This window comes from Strongylocentrotus purpuratus, unplaced genomic scaffold (genome assembly GCF_000002235.5).
Source record: "Strongylocentrotus purpuratus isolate Spur 01 unplaced genomic scaffold, Spur_5.0 spur5_scaffold_14, whole genome shotgun sequence".
Taxonomy (NCBI): domain Eukaryota; kingdom Metazoa; phylum Echinodermata; class Echinoidea; order Camarodonta; family Strongylocentrotidae; genus Strongylocentrotus; species Strongylocentrotus purpuratus.
The window spans coordinates 37,365,356-37,382,193 of NW_022145599.1; the positions used below are offsets into that span (position 1 = coordinate 37,365,356).

Consider the following 16,838-nt stretch of genomic DNA (forward strand, 5'->3'; position numbering starts at 1 on the left):
TTGTCAGAACTGTCCTCCTTTATGTATTTCCCATCCCCTTATCTGTCGATGTTGATTGTTTTTCCTCCTGGTGTAATGGAAAAAATTGATAAACTGATTTCTTAGAATCTTTCATTTTAGCTTCATCGATCCATACATTACAAAAAGAGACAAGTATTATAATATAACATTTAAGAAGTCTATTATTAGGCGAAAAAAAGGCTTACCCAAAATATCGATCTTGCCGTGTTTTCTTTTATTTGTTTAACAATAGCCACAATCGACTCCTCTTCAGTGATATCTAACTGCCGAACAAATAGGGTATCGTTGAGGGCGCTGCCTGCAGCCTGCTCAAGGTCTCCTTTCTTAGCCAGATTCCTCATGGTGGCGTATACAATGTATTTCTTCGCGTCTTTGGCCATCTTGACGGCTGTGGTAAGACCGATGCCCGTGGAGCATCCAGTGATCAGGGTGATGAGGGGAGCCATGTCTATAAAGAATAGTATAGACAGATGAAAATAAGCTATCAATAATGAGGTATGGATTAGTGGTTTCGGTTATCCACCGAGATTCTTGTCAAAGACAGTTAATTATTGCCTTTTGGTAAGATATTCATGATCTATTCAGGGAGAAAAAAAAAACAGCGTTTAAAACAGCGTTAGACAAACTGTCATGATCCTGATCGATTGTCATGGACGAACATTATTTATTATCATATATCTTTATGTAACAATAATTATATTTTTTTAATACATATTTTTAAAGTTTGAAGGCCTGGAGATATCAAATAATGGTTGTACAGAGCTTTTTAAGTTTCATTGTGAAACGGTTCAAATAAACTTTGATTGCCATATAGTTACCTACGAGAAATAGAATTCATTAATGTTCAGTGTCAGAGACAGACGGATGGAAATGGACTCTCGACTATTTGCTACTTTTTTGTGTCGTTTCTGTCTGAACTAACTGACATTGACAATTTCTTCGAACTGCAAAATGTAAGTCAAGTAAGTTTACTTCTTAATAAGGTTTTTAGAATTTCAGTGCAAGCTATACCTTTTTTAGGAGATGTGATAATTTTGTGTCCCGGACGGACATGAAGCAGCACCTGAGCTGATCACTACACTCATTTAAAGGCTAGTATTGCGTCACATTGATACCGCGGGCACACCAACGAAGCCGACACCAAACAGACAACAGACCGAACAAACAATTATATTACGACGAATGGACAAATAATTGGTCGATTAAGATTCGGTGTGGTGTCGGTTCTGCGATATGACTGAGGTATTACAATAACAGTATTTTTCATGAAGATACTGCCATCCAAAGGCATCGATATAAGGTAGAGAAATATGGATAGGAAGGAGTCACCATGATACAGTATTACAGTTATACATACCGAGACAAGTCTTACAGTCATAGTCTAATACCATGCACGACTAATTATCTGACAAATAGGATGTTTGATTCTCGTGTTTATCAAGCTTTAATCCATTATGATAAAAGAAGCATTTAATGATTGGACTTTACCAGTATACAGGGTTCGTATCGATAACGCTGCATGGACAGGGTTCAATGTCCATTTATAAGTGTTATCAGACTGCCTGAAAGGATTGGTCATTTTTCTTCTTCTTCTTCATCTCTTACCTCTAATTCTCAATCGTTCTCTCTATATCTCCCTCCCCCTCTCTCTCTCTCTCTTTTTTTTCTCTCTCTATATATTTCTCCCTCTCTCTCTCTCTAACTATACCTATCTATATATCTATCTAAATATCTCCCTATCCGGAAATATATTATATCTATGTATCAATCTCTGTCTCATTTTAAAACATTTTCTCTGTTTTAATCCTCACCACTCCTGACCGATTCCTTTCGAAAGGTTATCTGCCATGCAATACAGGTGCATTTGAATTTGTATATTTACTTTTTTTCAAATATTTTACGAACACAAAGATAATCGTATTTCGAGAGATATGAAGGCTTTTTTATAGGCATTCACCTTTCATGTAGTCCCAACTACATGTTGATATTCCATACGTTTACTTATTATCGGAAAATATATTTGATGCACATTTTTATGAGCTACATTTATGTTCGATATAGTTCCATTCGTGAGTATGATTGTTGTACAATACGGATCTAGCAGCACGCACAGTCATGCGAACCTCGACCTACATTCATACGCATGACCCTCACTGTACTCAGTATGCTTGAGGCAACCTTTCACCTACATTTAACTCGAGATTCCTGCATTATCGTTACAGGTAAGAATGGTGATTGGAAATATATATATAGTACCGATCTACACGTTTCGTAACACCCACTACGTAATACACTTCAATGGAGACTGACGCCTGTCGAACATAGCAACAAGTGATGTAATATTCTTATTTCTTTTTTACATGCAGAACTGTGAATGAATTAAGCATAACTAAAGAGCGCTTTTTCACCACGGAATCATGAATGGAAGAGAAGAGGTAGGGACATTTGATGTCATAACAAGATTAGGCCAAGTGATATAGAAACACACGTCAATAATATTAAGTCACATCAGTCGTATAAAAGAGACAGTAATACATACCTGACGATGATGTGTGATATACCAAGCTATACGTCTAGTCTGTAGGAAGGTGAGGTCACAATGAAGGTTTGATATGGGGAGGTGTGGTGTGGTGCAGGGTGGAGGTCAATTTGTCAGTGACTGTGATACGAACGCGCTATACAAACAAACGGACATCCAGGGCTGGCAAAGAGCGATGCTTGACGGATGGCACAAACAATGATTCTGCAAAAAATGATTTTGATATTGGCAACTTTGAATTTCAATTTGATGTGCAATTTTTGCCGAGTAACTGTTTCTTATTATTTACCTCTCAATTATTAAGGGGTAATTAGATAGAGGAATTTACATAACAGAGCGAGGGAGACAGAGAGAGAGAGAGAGAGAGAGTGATGAGATGAAATAACAGATCAAGCATTAGAAAATACAAAACAAATAAGAAGAAGAAGAGAAGAGAGGTGAGAGAAAGAGAAAGAAAGAGAGAGAGAGAGAGAAAAAGAGAGAAAAGAGCGAGAAACACATGATAATGTATCATAAGAAATGTTTTGTTGCCTTTGTTTTCAATAGATTAATTAAACAAAACATCACCTGAGCTTCAGCAAATCAATTTGATAATGTAAGTCTTCTTGGGATTCTTCTACATGCAGGAATGGTGTTACTAGCCCCCAACAATATACCTGAAGTGGCTATTCTTCTCAATTGCACAATAAAAAATTTAAAATAAAGACAAAGAAAAAAATAAAAGAGAAAGAGAGAGAGAGAGAGAGAGAGAGATGCAAAAGGAGGGTGACAGAGAGAAACTTTAAATTAAAACCAGTGAATTCCGCTTCACCCCTCCTTGGATAGTTCACACGCATCAATCTAGAGTTTTTTTTTTTTTTTTCTTTCTTTCTGTTTTTATTGTTTTTTCTGAAAAATTAACAGAGTAAAAGCAGCAATATAAAATATAATATCATCTTAAAACTACAAAACAGGCACGCACTCATGCACCCATAAACACGCACACACGCACACACACACACACACACACACACTCACACTCACATACTTTCCCAGAGGGCAAGTTTACATTTCAAAAAGCCAATGAAGATGTTTATGACAACAGAGCTTTGCAAGACTACTCCTAAATTTCAGTTAAACTTGATAGACCATTTCTTAAAATGGACTTGTAACTTATTTTTCTTTTGGGCAATTTTATATTCTATTTTTTGTTTGAACTTTACCATTGAAACAAATGCTTCGAAAATAAGTTCTTTTCCCTGAAACCTACATGAGTAAATGTAATATTTTAAACATAAACAGAGAAAATTTATACAAGAGGCGTATTTGTCCCTTGACTGTATCCCAAACAAAAAATTAAATTTTGACAGAGTCAGATTATAACTGTGATCAGTGCCAGTGTTAATCTTATCCACCAATTTTTCCCACAGTGGTACAACTCTCCTACAGTCACAAAACAAGTGATCTAAAGTTTCTGGAAAATCTGAACAAAAATAACAATTAGCAGACTCCTTTCTCCCAATCTTGAACAAAAATGCATTAAAACCAATAGCATTATGGAAAATTTTGAAATAAAAACTCCTTAACTGAGTCTCAATTGTGCAACAAAAGTTACTCGTATGAATAATCGACCAATCCTTCTCTTTGGGTTGATGGCCAAAGTGTTCCTCCCATTTATTCTCCCTTTTGGCATTAGTACACTATATTTCTTTAGCAAAATATTGTATGTATACTTAGACATTTTCTTTTGACTTAATAGATCTTTAAAAATTTGATTAAATATATTCTCATCCACATTAAGAGAATTATCAAACCACTCCAAAAATATGCCATTCATGAGGGAGTCATATTTTCTTTGGTCTCTAATAGGAATGTCAAACTCAATTACGAGGTCTTCAAATGTTTTGGGGTTACCAAAACCATTATGTAATTGAAAAATGGAATGAATACCCCTTTCATACCAAACTGGATAGAAAATCAATCTAGAGTTATAAGGAAAGAGAGTAAGAGCGGGGCTAAAAATAATTGTGGGGTAAAAATCGACTTTGTACTTTGCTTTTAAAGTGTTTTTTTTTTCTCCGGCTCTCTCTCTCCCTGTCTACCAGGCTCCCGCTAAAAACTTCTTTTCATCTTGGTGTTTTTCAAGCACTGATCGCACTAAAACCAAAAAAAGGGTACCTTTTCAGTAGCACAGGTTTCAACGTTTTCTTTAAAAAGGGTCATTTCAGAAAAAGTGCGATACGCCATTAGGGTCCATTTCAGATCATTGATGGACACGGGCGGGTGGCATTTTGTGTAGAGTGACCCACTGGGACTAGGCCTACTAGGTTTGTACTGAATGGTGCAAAACTCATGTACGTCAGTAACAAGATCGAAGTTGGATCGAATATAATGATTCGACCTAGTATGCATATGATAAGTTAACAAAATCATTGTCGCCATTCATTATTAGCTACATCCACACGCACACACACAAAATACCTGGCACACACTTTACCCTTGAATAATATCAATTGTATTGTTTATCGTTTTAGAGGGTTAAACATGAATATGTTAACCTAGCTGTCCTTTGTTGTTTGCTCACTCGCACGTCATTTTTGGAGGTTCCGGGAGGGGAGGGGAGGGGGGGGGGGAGAGCCAGGCGGCCGGAGATTATGTGCAATACCATCATGCACGGTAAGGTACGGTATCGCGGCTTGGTATATCCGATTGCGCGCTTTTTTTTTGTCGGTGCGACTTGTATGCGATATAATATGCAAAATGCAGCACAGCGCTTTTACTTATTATTCATGCTATCGATCGCGATCAAAATTGATCGGCGCGCACATCTTGCATACATTATTTACCGGCGGTACACAGATTATTTCGGATTCAGAACTTTTTTTAGACCTAATTTTGTTGTATTTATTCTTGTCTTGATTTCTTACTTCAAGCTTCAATCAAGAACGTCTGAGTATATAGGTGAGTTGCAACTTCTATTGGCCTTTTAACAGTTAGACACGGTTCATATCTACCGTAGACCACTCCACTAAGACTTTTGATTAAAAAGAGTACCGTACCGGCGGTAGGCGGTATGGTACTCTACCGTATCTGAACGGTACGCGTGCTGCGCTAGAGCTGGAGGGGTCCTGCCGCAGCTAGCCAGCTGTGTGATGGGGAGCCCTGAGACTGCTTCTCTAACGTAGACCTAATGATGTATCATTTAGTTATCTCTAATGTTAGGTGTGCCAAATAATTTGTAAAAAGTCAGTCAAGAAAGCCAAGGGCAAGGCAAGCAAATAACTGTACTAGCCTGTACTATCTGTACTTAGGCCTAACTGTAAGTTGTAGATCTAATTGTTCTTGTAGTTGTAACTGTGTGTACATTTTGCTTTGGTCTCTCTCTCTCTCTCTCTCTCTCTCTCTCTCTCTCTTTTGCACAGGATTGATACACTGTGCATCATTACTCCAAAAAGTCTACAGCAGTGCAGACAGACCTGTGCATCATGCAGGACCAAGTTGTTGATGAAACCATTGATGGTACCCTGGAAGATGATGAGGTAAGCTAGCTCTAGAGATAAGATTCCAAATACATGTAGGACTCCTTGGTCACTCAGTAATAATGAATTGTGAAAAATTGCATAAAGTAATGTTTAATGACCATCAGCTAGTTATTAGACTTCCTCTAACAAAGATATGATTGAATCCTAGGTTTTGAATTGGACTAATTTTGCAAGGAATCTTTTATCTAACTATTAGATGCAAAGAATACATGCATAGATCTACATTCATTTAAATGTTATGATGCATTATACAAACACTAAATTTGATTTCAATTTTAATATTTCTAGTTTGTATTTTTTATGCAAAGACCAATATAGACTCTATATATAAGTATTGCTATTCCAATATAGGTTTATGATCCTAGCACTCATAAATGTTCTCAAAAAAACAAAATGATACGTAAATATTGACTGAATATAATGACTGTTTTTGTTTTTTGATAAAACTGATAATCTTACAATTTGTAATTTATGACAGGAATCATTCTTCCAAGATATTGACATGTTACAGAACCATGGAATCGTGAGTAGAATTACTTATTTGATAATTCTTCTGGTACCATTTTGTGTTGAGAATGCAGGCAACAACTCTATGCCAATCAGCTTTATTCAGTGTGTGCATACATAAATTCTTAAGTTGTTTTCCTATTCCAGTGAATCCCTTTCAGAAGCAAAATTCTTCATTATCCTCTTGCCCTTTGTCTTTCTGATCCAAAATAAATGTTGTCCATCCCCTCTTTTCAGAGACAGTGTCCGAGCAATTGGAGTTATTTGTATCTTCATACCGTTTTTTGTAAAGAGACTTTAGAACTTGCTATAATCAATTTTTTAAAAATATTTTAACGACATGCCACACTTCTTATCATTCTCAGGCAAAAAACTTTGATTCCATTGAATATATTTTCAGCACTTTGGAGACTATCACTTGTATCAGTCTCTCACATGGATTTATAATGTGGATGATACATAGTAGTTGAGCTCTGTCTATTTATAGGACTTTTGGGGATAACCTTTTTACTTTTTTTTGAGGAGGGGAGGTGGAAAGGTTACATTTTGCCATTCCAAGTTCCAACCTTCTCTTAACATCTCCTCATCACACTTGTTATCAGATCAATGGTAGCTGTATATCCTTGTTAACTACCCCGGCCCCCCCCCCCCCACTCAGTGTTATTTAGGGTACGCATATGCTCGTTCCCTCTTTTTGAAAGCACCCCCTATCTGAGGACTGCCAACATTTCCGAACCCCCCTTTCGCGGGCTTTTCGCGGGCTTTTCCTGCCTTGGAGACCCCCTAAATCGGGAAAAATGCTCAATGTACCCCCCTAAATTCGGAATAATTTCTCAGGATTCCGAAGAGATGAGAGAAAAAAAGAAAAACACCCCCTTTTTAAAGAAATCTCCTGGTGAAAAGTCAAATACACCCCTTTTTTTACAATTCTCGGGCCAGACTTTGTCGCACGAAAAGTACCCCTTTACCGGACATTTTGGCAACACGCATGCGGTCATTTCGAAACCTGAGTGGGGGGGCCGGGTTAACTACTTGACATACATGTACAGGCCTTACAACCGTGGCACAGCTAGGCAACACTGAAAGTTTCACATAGTTAAAATATGTTTGGGACATTCCTTTGGGTGGTTTTATACATGAAGCAATAGGTTGGTTGGAACAATTTAGAGATTATACAGATAGTATATTTTGCATGCACATACAAGGAATGCACTTCAAGTACTTTAATATGTGACTCATTTTGTTAACCATCTTGTTTTCAAGTTTTTACACTGCATTTCTCTGATTTATTTCTTGTAGAACATGGCAGACATCAAGAAGTTGAAATGTTCTGGAATATGCACAATCAGGGCAAGTTCTCTATCATAGTACTCTCACCCCAAAACATTCTACAAAACAATGATACCAAATTTTAAAAGGTTCTCATGTTGCTTTCATAAGTATGATAATGAAGAAGTCGAATTGTTGATGTTGAATTTGAAGGAAGCTCCAGTAGGCCAAGACAAGCTGCCTGAAATATGAATAATGAAAGAACTACTTCTTTTTGCTAGAACTTGGTAAAACCATGCATAATGGTTTCACAAACATGTGATGAACACAACTTTTAATTCTATTCATCAAATGGAGAACAGGATTGAGAGCTTCCTTCCAGTTGTTTTATGGAAATACCCTATCCTTACTATTCTGAGACTAACATTTATGTAAGCATTAGAAAAGTATTAAGAAACTTGTTTAAACAAACTGATACACCACTTGCAACAGTATATGTGATAGCAAATAATTAATTTTGTGATATAAGTAAAGATTATGTGTAATCATTATAATAATGTGCTTTTTATGTAAGTATTATTCAATTAATAAATGATGGAAAAAACAAGGATATGTGATATAATTTATATCATAACGGTAACCTTTTTGCATACAGTATAAACGAATATTTTCCCCTATATTCTTCAGGGTATAATAATGACCACGCGTAAGAGGATGTGTGACATCAAGGGCATATCAGAAGCTAAAATGGAAAAGATCAAAGAGGCAGCATCAAAATTGGAGGTAATGTCAACCTTGGTTTATTACAGAATTATCTGTCAAAATTCATTGTCACAATTAATTAGATAGAAATTCAGGCAATAAAGTTGATGCTGTAAAATCTAATGAAAAATTTAGAGTGTGCATGAAAATTGAGCATTTCAATGTTATTTTTTTTTTCAAAATTGGCCTATTTGATATAAATTGTTATTCATCCTTTAAGCAGGATTTTTACGGATAAAGTTTAAGTTGTAAAGTTTAATAAAAGCATGCTTATTAAAGACAAGAGCATTGAACACTTTTTAAATTACTCCTGAAACTGAAGAGATTTTATCCAGTCCATTGAAAGTCTTAATATTCTGTGAATCATAAATACTCCTTCATAAAATGATCAGCTACTATTAATAAGTTTCTGTCTCTTCCCTCTTTCATTAAGGACCATGGCTTCACAACTGCTCTAGAGTACAGCGTAAAGAGAAGAAATGTCTTCAGAATTACTACTGGTAGCACAGAGCTAGAGTAAGTTTGTCTCTTTCTCAATAACATCTACGTTGCTTTGTTTGGTTTGTTTAACCTTGATTGCTAAGAAAGCATGTGTACGCTTGTAAGTTAGCAACCAGTGGACCGATGGCTTTAAGTACTCTCTGATCGATCGAGGGACTTGGTAATGAAGATTAATGCCTCCCAAAATGGCACTAGGGCATTGACTTGGTTTTGAACCTGAGACCTCCCACTTACGAGACCGTTGCTCTACCACTGAGCTACGTACGGGTCGCATTCAGCTAAAATTGATAACAAAGATGTGATGAAATGAATATAAACAATATTGATATCTCATGAAGATGTGGAAGAATTTGGAGATTTATGTGAACCAACTTCTAAAATTGAATAAAAGATTTTCTTTTATTGATGAATAATTTTTTATTATAAAACAGTATAGGCCTTCAGGGAGTAAAATAATTTATATCACAATTGCTGCACTGATTTAGGCCTAATGGATTTATATACATGTATTTTGCTCTATTAAACACACAGTAAACTTCTTGGCGGTGGCATTGAAAGTATGGCTATCACAGAGGCATTCGGAGGTGGGTTTGATCATTTCGTTTTCAATTAATATCTTTGTAGTAATTTTCTTCAAATGTATACATGTATGTATTCACACAAGTGCCTGTGCATGAATGCTTACAGTTTTCTCTACACATGTACATGTTTACACTGTACAATTTTTTAAATCTTGAGATTTTGTTTCTTTCTCTCGATCTCTGTTCACCATTCCTTCTCCCCTCTATCTTCATTGCCATACATTTCTTTTGTACTCATTGCCTCTCACTATTTATCTGTTTTTCTCACTCAGAGAAAGGCAAATATCCACCAGAAAGTTACCATAAATAATTATAAGATGATGAAGCAGATCCTAATCAAATGATTGGTTGAAAGCGTACACGTACTAATGCCCTGACTGCTGTGTATTATTTGTATAATGTCTCCTTGAATGTGTTGCTTTATCATAGCTTATAATACTTTCCACACTTATATTGACTCAGCTAGTCCAAGTTCTTACCTATTTGTGTACCTGTTTGACAGAGTTCCGTACAGGGAAGACCCAGCTGTCTCATACACTGTGTGTATGTACACAGCTTCCTGGATCCAATGGATACCCAGGAGGAAAGGTCATCTTCATTGATACCGAAAACACATTGTATCCTTACATATCCTACCTTCCTATTAGACTTATATAAATCTGTTCTTTGTTAACATCAGTTCATACTTTGCTTAGGGAATAATGAACATGTGACTTTAAATTAACTTTTTAAATGTCTAAAAATGTCTCTCGATCTTTATCCATTGTTTGAATTATCATGAACATTCTCATATACCCTGATCCTTGCACAGTCTACAAAAGTGCTTATCACAATTTCATCTTTTTACAAATCTTAATTCTTTAATAATAATGTAATTAAATACAATTTCAACCTATTCTTTGGTTGTGATGCAAAATTAATCCATATATCATGAAACACATTTTGAAAGATTTCGCCAAAAATAAATGAATTGAGTTTATTGGTAATTATGGTCTATTTCGTAAAAAACAAAATTTAAGGAATTTACGGAAAAAAGAGAGAAATTCAAAAGTATAATAATACACAGATTAGCATGAATCCTCTGATTTCAGGTGATGAACTGTCACCTTTGATTTACCTTAGTTTTTTATGTAAATCTTGATGTAGCCATTGATTGAGAATGGAGCATGTTTATATGCCATTAGTTGTACCTTGACTTGATTTAATCAGTCGACCTGATCGACTAAGAGACATTGCTGATCGGTTCAACCTCGACCATGGTGCTATGTTGGACAATGTCTTATATGCAAGGGCTTATACAAGTAAGATCTCTCTTTGGAATATCTCTTTGGATCCATTAGTCTTCTTTCCCGTCAATGAATAGGGGTTAATATACATGGCTGATCAGGCATGAAGATATTATCTTGTACGACTATACTAAGATGTAGGAGTCTCAAAAGCATTCTGCAACTTATTTTTAAAATATGACAAAAAAGAAAAATTTGAAGAATTTTGTTATGATATGTAAAAAGGCATGTATCCATCGTTTTTAGTTACTATATTTTTAACTTCAGTGATACTATTCCCAAAGTATTTATTTATTTACATGGTTGAGCTGTTCTATGAGTGAATTTTTTTCTTCCTATTTTAAACTCTAATGACAGGTCAGGTATGTTTTACTTGCACGTCACTGTTTTACTGTATAGAAATTGTACACCCTTTTGTTGTCTGCACCTTCACCTGCTGTCACAACGCATCCCATCCCAGTATAGCTTGGAAAAGCTGCTTCAGGGATTACCTCATCAAGTATCAAGTATCAAGTCATTAGTATAGAATTTGTTTTCTTCACTCAATGTAGAAAATCCTTCTGATTTATGACTATCAGAGATTAATCCATTAAACTCATTGTCTTATTACTTTCAAGACAGCTCAAGATAAATTTGAAATGTGTGTTGTAATTTTTAAAAAAAATTAAAAAGATTGGCGGTGTTATATTACTGTTATGTTTATGTTACAAGGTGAGCATCAGTTTGAGCTGTTGGACTATGCAGCAGGCAAGTTTCATGAAGAACCTGGTGTGTTCAAACTACTGGTAAGTACAGAATGTCAACGGCTCGCAATTTAGGAAGCTGTTAATAAAGTTGACAATACATAGCAGTCGAGGCTTTCTTTCAGGCAGCCAATTATTTATGTGTCAGAATCAAAATACTGTAAATGCAAACTATTCATATATGATCATACGATGCACCATTCACTTTTGAAGCAAAGTGCTTCATAACATACCCTTGTCCACATACTTTTCAATTTGCTTTCAGGTATATCGAAGTATCCAGTACAAAGAACATAAAACATTTGGCATGTTTGTTCACAATTAAAATGTTTCTGTAATTCCCTTTTCAGTTTCCACAGTTAGGATTTCAATTGGGCCTACTACATTATCCATTTACATTTCATACTTTTCATCGTGATGTTAATCACTTGTTGTTGCAGATCATTGATTCCATCATGGCTCTGTTTAGAGTAGACTTTACTGGAAGAGGAGAGCTGGCTGATAGACAACAAAAACTGGCTCAAATGCTCTCAAAACTACAAAAGATCTCTGAAGGTATGCATTGTTGCTTTAACAAATATGTATGGGTTGAACTAACCAGAAATTGTATGATTGTATGTATGATTCATCTTATAGTTTTTAATAAAAAAGCATCAACCACTACTAGCTAATACATGTATGTTTTTTCTTTACAATTGATAAGCAACCGTTTGTTATCTGTCAATTCGTGTGATAGTAGTCTTAATCACTTCTGGTGAGAGCTATTAATTGCAATATTTCTTCAGGTATTTAACCTGTACCATGTTAGCTAGTAATATGCACATAGTTACAATGTGTTTGCACATGAACATTTATGTGCACAATTATGGGAGTAAACAAAATTTGGTTTGTGTGTGTGTTTTTATGCCTCCGTTACGAAGTAGCCGGAGGCATTATGTTTTCGGGTTGTCCGTCCGTCCGTACGTCTGTACGTACGTACATACGTACGTCCCGTTCTCGTGATCGCGTTATCTCAAGAACCGACTGATGGATTCCTACCAAACTTTGGTCATGTATTTAACTTGCAGAGCCAATGAACTGATTAGATTTTGGGGTCACGAGGTCAAAGGTCAAAGGTCACGGGGCTCATTATGTATGCAAAAATAGCTTGTGATCGCGTTATCTCAAGAACCGACTGATGGATTCCTACCAAACTTTGGTCATGTATGTAACTTGCCGAGCCTATGAACTGATTAGATTTTGGGGTCACGAGGTCAAAGGTCACAGGGCTCATTATGTATGCAAAAAAAGCTTGTGATCACGTTATCTCAAGAACTGACTGATGGATTCCTACCAAACTTTGGTCATGTATGTAACTTGCAGAGCCAATGAACTGATTAAATTTTGGGGTCACGAGGTCAAAGGTCACAGGGCTCAATATGTATGCAAAAATAGCTTGTGATCGCGTTATCTCAAGAACCGATTGATGGTTTCCTGCCAAACTTAGGTTATGTATGTATCTTGCAGAGCCAATGAATTGATTAGATTTTGGGGTCAAGGTCAAAGGTCATGGGGCTCATTATGTATGCAAAAATAGCTTGTGATTGCATTATCATTAGAACCGATGGATGGATTACCATCAAACTCAAGACATGCATATATATGTATTTTGCATTTGAGGTCATGAGTTCAAAGATCAAAGGGTCATACATGTATATGAGAAATTGCTTGTATAATCACAATATTCTGAGAACCTGTTATGGATTACAACCAAACTTGAATTTGAAATATTTCTTCCGTTTTGGTTTGTAAAATTGCTCTATGACGGAGGCATCACTTTCGAATGCGCGCAGTCAAATCTAGTTTTTTTTTTTTTTTTTTTTGGGGGGGGGGGGGGGTTCTTTCTTCTTTTTGTTTTACATGACTGCTAAGAAAGCAGCCAGGGGACTAACAGATTTAAGTCTTCTAATGAGGATTAATGCCTTCCCAAAGTGCGGTAGTGCATCAACTTGGTTTTGAACCTTGAACTTTCTTATTGCAAGACTGCTGCTCTATACTACTAAGCCATCCTGCCTCCACTATTGATTTCTTCATACATCGATTTATTATTTATTGCTTTATACCGTAGAATACAATGTAGCAGTGTTTGTTACGAATCAGATGACGTCTGATCCAGGAGCTACAATGAGGTAAGCTAGTAAACACCAGGGGGTGTTTCACAAAGATTCTAAGTCGAACTTAACTCTAAGTTGGACTTAAAAATTATGAAGAGCCATTTGAAGCCTTATAATGAAATATATCCAAAAGCAAAAATTTAAGTATTTTAGAATTTTCATAAATTCCACATCAAGAACATGAAATCTCCCATGATAATAAAAAATATGAATGATTTGAATCAACATCTTATGCCTTTTAAAGGCCGACTGCACTACTTATAGCTACTTGCGCCCTCTATATAACAAACAATGCCTAATCGGTGACCATTGGTCCCCCATGATCCTCTTTTTCTTATGTTAATTGAGAGCTGATTTGATGAGATAACCACCTGTTGAGTGACCTTGCAGTGTGGTCTAATCCCTTCTCTACACTAGTACAAATAAGCTTTACAAAATATTTTCAAAGATGCTAACGGCTTTCCATAATTGTTAAGTCCAACTTAGAGATAAGTTCATCTTAGGATCTTTGTGAAAACCCCCCTGGGCTCATAAAAAACCTTACTAAGCTACTTGCAAATAATACATTTAAGGTTATAGTAGATCATTGCAGCCCCTCTTAAAGCATTGGGAGCCCCAAAACTTTGATGGCAAAATGTCACTTAAATTGTATAATTATGTGAACGAGGTGTCATTTAAGAAACACTACTGCAAAGATTGAACTGATTAGTAGCTGACATTATGACCATTATCTTTAGTACTTGGTCCTGTACTTCCATACTGTGTGTGTATAATGAAGAAATAGATAAAATGCAATGGATCCTTCCACTTAGTGAGAATAATGCAAGAATAATGTACTATTGGAAAATACTATATTATATAAGGCTCTTAAATAAGTCATAAACAAGCACAACTATGTTGGGTTGTCCTGACCCTAAGAATCATATCATGCACTCGTTGATGAGTATATAGGGATTCTATTATAATCTCTGTGCTTCATCATCTATCACTTCCTATGCTGACTAGAAGATTGACAGGCTTGGTAGTAGATAAGAATCTATCTCTCCTCTGTATTCCTTCAGTTTTGTAGCTGACCCTAAGAAGCCGATAGGAGGTCATATCTTAGCCCATGCATCTACCACACGTATCAGTCTAAGGAAGGGACGAGGGGAGACAAGGATTGCTAAGATATATGACAGGTACCATTGATCTATATCTTAGTGCACAGTATCTATAGTTTGGTTTCTCGTAATTGTGGATTGATCAAAAACAGTTTAAATAGTAAGTTTCACATAATAATCTGGACGACATGCTTTACAAGCTATTACAATCTGAGTTTGCATTTAATATTTAGGGAGCTGTTAACTTTTAGATAAATTTTCCCATCTTCTAAACAATATTCGAGGGAGGGGGGGGGGGATTATGCATTGCAAAAATAGTATGAAGTATTTGATGATAAGATCCACATCGAAAGTGAATGAAATAATTTGCTTTAAAAATTGACATTTTGAGATAGATGTTAACAGTTTCACTCTGATTGAGCCAACTCTCCATCTAGCAATGGTATTATTATTGATTGTGTTTTCTTCCTCCTATAGTCCTGACATGCCAGAGAGTGAAGCTACATTTGCTATTTCTACCGGAGGTATCATTGATGCAAAGGAATAGTCTCCCAATGACAACTCTACAAAAAGCACTTCAGTGATTCACGTGTTCATATATGTTTCATATTTATCCAGCGTAAAAGATGAGGATTTCCCATGGTGAAGGAAATCCTGTGAATCAGTAACCATCTTTAATCTCTTCTTATATTTGTGATTTTATTTAATCTTATTGCATTATTTAACTTGTTCAAACTTTCTGATTCTCTTAATGGATGGATCAGTAATTTGGAGCTAGAAGGCATATACTTTAACACACAGATGGTGTCTTAAGAAAACAAAATTATCACACATGAAGTACCTTTTACATTCTTTAGTGAATTTTACCATGTTCTGGTGGAAAAAATATATACACTGCACTGTAATCATTCGTGTCATGCTATTTCACATTCATGTAGCCCATTGGCACTTGCCTGATATAGCATACTGTGGTGTAAATATATATTATGTATTTCTTGATGTTATCCAGAATTGTATTGATCTTATGAAGTTTAGAGTATGTTGATTCAAAGGCTTCATGTAAACACTTGTGATTGCATCCACCTGTGTGTACCCTAATATGATTAGTATAGTATTCATGAAATGCAATTAAGTTGCTTGCCGTATTATTTTAAGTGACATTAGTTGTAAATGTTTTCTTTATCAAATTATTGTGAGCCAGTTTTTTTGTTAAGTCTTTCATCAAGTATTTTATGATTTTTTTTTTAATACTGATTTTGATAATGTACATATAAGTGAAACTTATTTATTTTCATGAATGTTATTAGAGATAGATAGATTGCTGCCTGAAATTCTATTTGTTTGGATTTACAATCTTCTTAAAGTGAAATTCCGACTCTGTGTACATGTAGTTCACCTTTGTAATAATATAATAGATATTCATGGGTTTTGAATTGACAGAAAAACAATGGTCATTTTATTATGATTCTATATTTTCATCTGAAGGTAATCCTAGAAATAGAATTAACATCATTTTCATTATTAGGCAGATTGATGTAGGATATGTAAAAAATGAAGTAAACTTGATTATTTATACACATGTATCACTAATTTGCATTGCAGGATATAACGTTTTTTTAAATGTGTATTAATGTAATGTATTCAGATTTTTTACAGAGATATTAATATAAACAAATATATTATACTTGTGTTATTACATTTGTTCCTATTAAAGAATTATTGTTACCTATCTTTTTTTCAAACAACTGTTCATTCATTAAGTCTTCTATTTGTTTATTGATAATGGTTTCATATTCAATTCTTCCTCACTCCCTACCTCACATACACGGATAACATGTTTGTCTTAAACAAATAT

The 16,838-nt window shown here is 35.4% G+C and overlaps 2 protein-coding genes across 2 annotated transcripts in view; one reads left to right on the forward strand and one right to left on the reverse strand.

Moving 5' to 3' along the window:
- LOC577205 (retinol dehydrogenase 8) overlaps positions 1 to 2,663 on the reverse strand; it is a 6,423-nt gene extending 3,760 nt beyond the window's left edge. The window contains exons 1-2 of the mRNA XM_777449.4: positions 2,561 to 2,663; positions 207 to 469 (exon numbers count right to left, since the gene is read on the reverse strand). The gene's annotated coding sequence lies outside the window, so the exon portion shown is untranslated. The remainder of the gene's footprint in view (positions 1 to 206; positions 470 to 2,560) is intronic.
- A 2,725-nt stretch (positions 2,664 to 5,388) lies between these two features.
- On the forward strand, positions 5,389 to 16,728 carry LOC586403 (meiotic recombination protein DMC1/LIM15 homolog). The gene is made up of 14 exons (XM_003729866.3): positions 5,389 to 5,500; positions 5,962 to 6,078; positions 6,560 to 6,604; positions 7,888 to 7,938; positions 8,545 to 8,640; positions 9,053 to 9,135; positions 9,652 to 9,704; positions 10,204 to 10,318; positions 10,911 to 11,002; positions 11,699 to 11,772; positions 12,171 to 12,285; positions 13,838 to 13,898; positions 14,945 to 15,061; positions 15,461 to 16,728. Exons 2-14 carry the CDS (start codon positions 6,025 to 6,027, stop codon positions 15,528 to 15,530), a joined length of 1,026 nt encoding a protein of 341 aa, XP_003729914.2. The 5' UTR covers positions 5,389 to 5,500; positions 5,962 to 6,024; the 3' UTR covers positions 15,531 to 16,728.
- Positions 16,729 to 16,838: the final 110 nt, after the last annotated feature.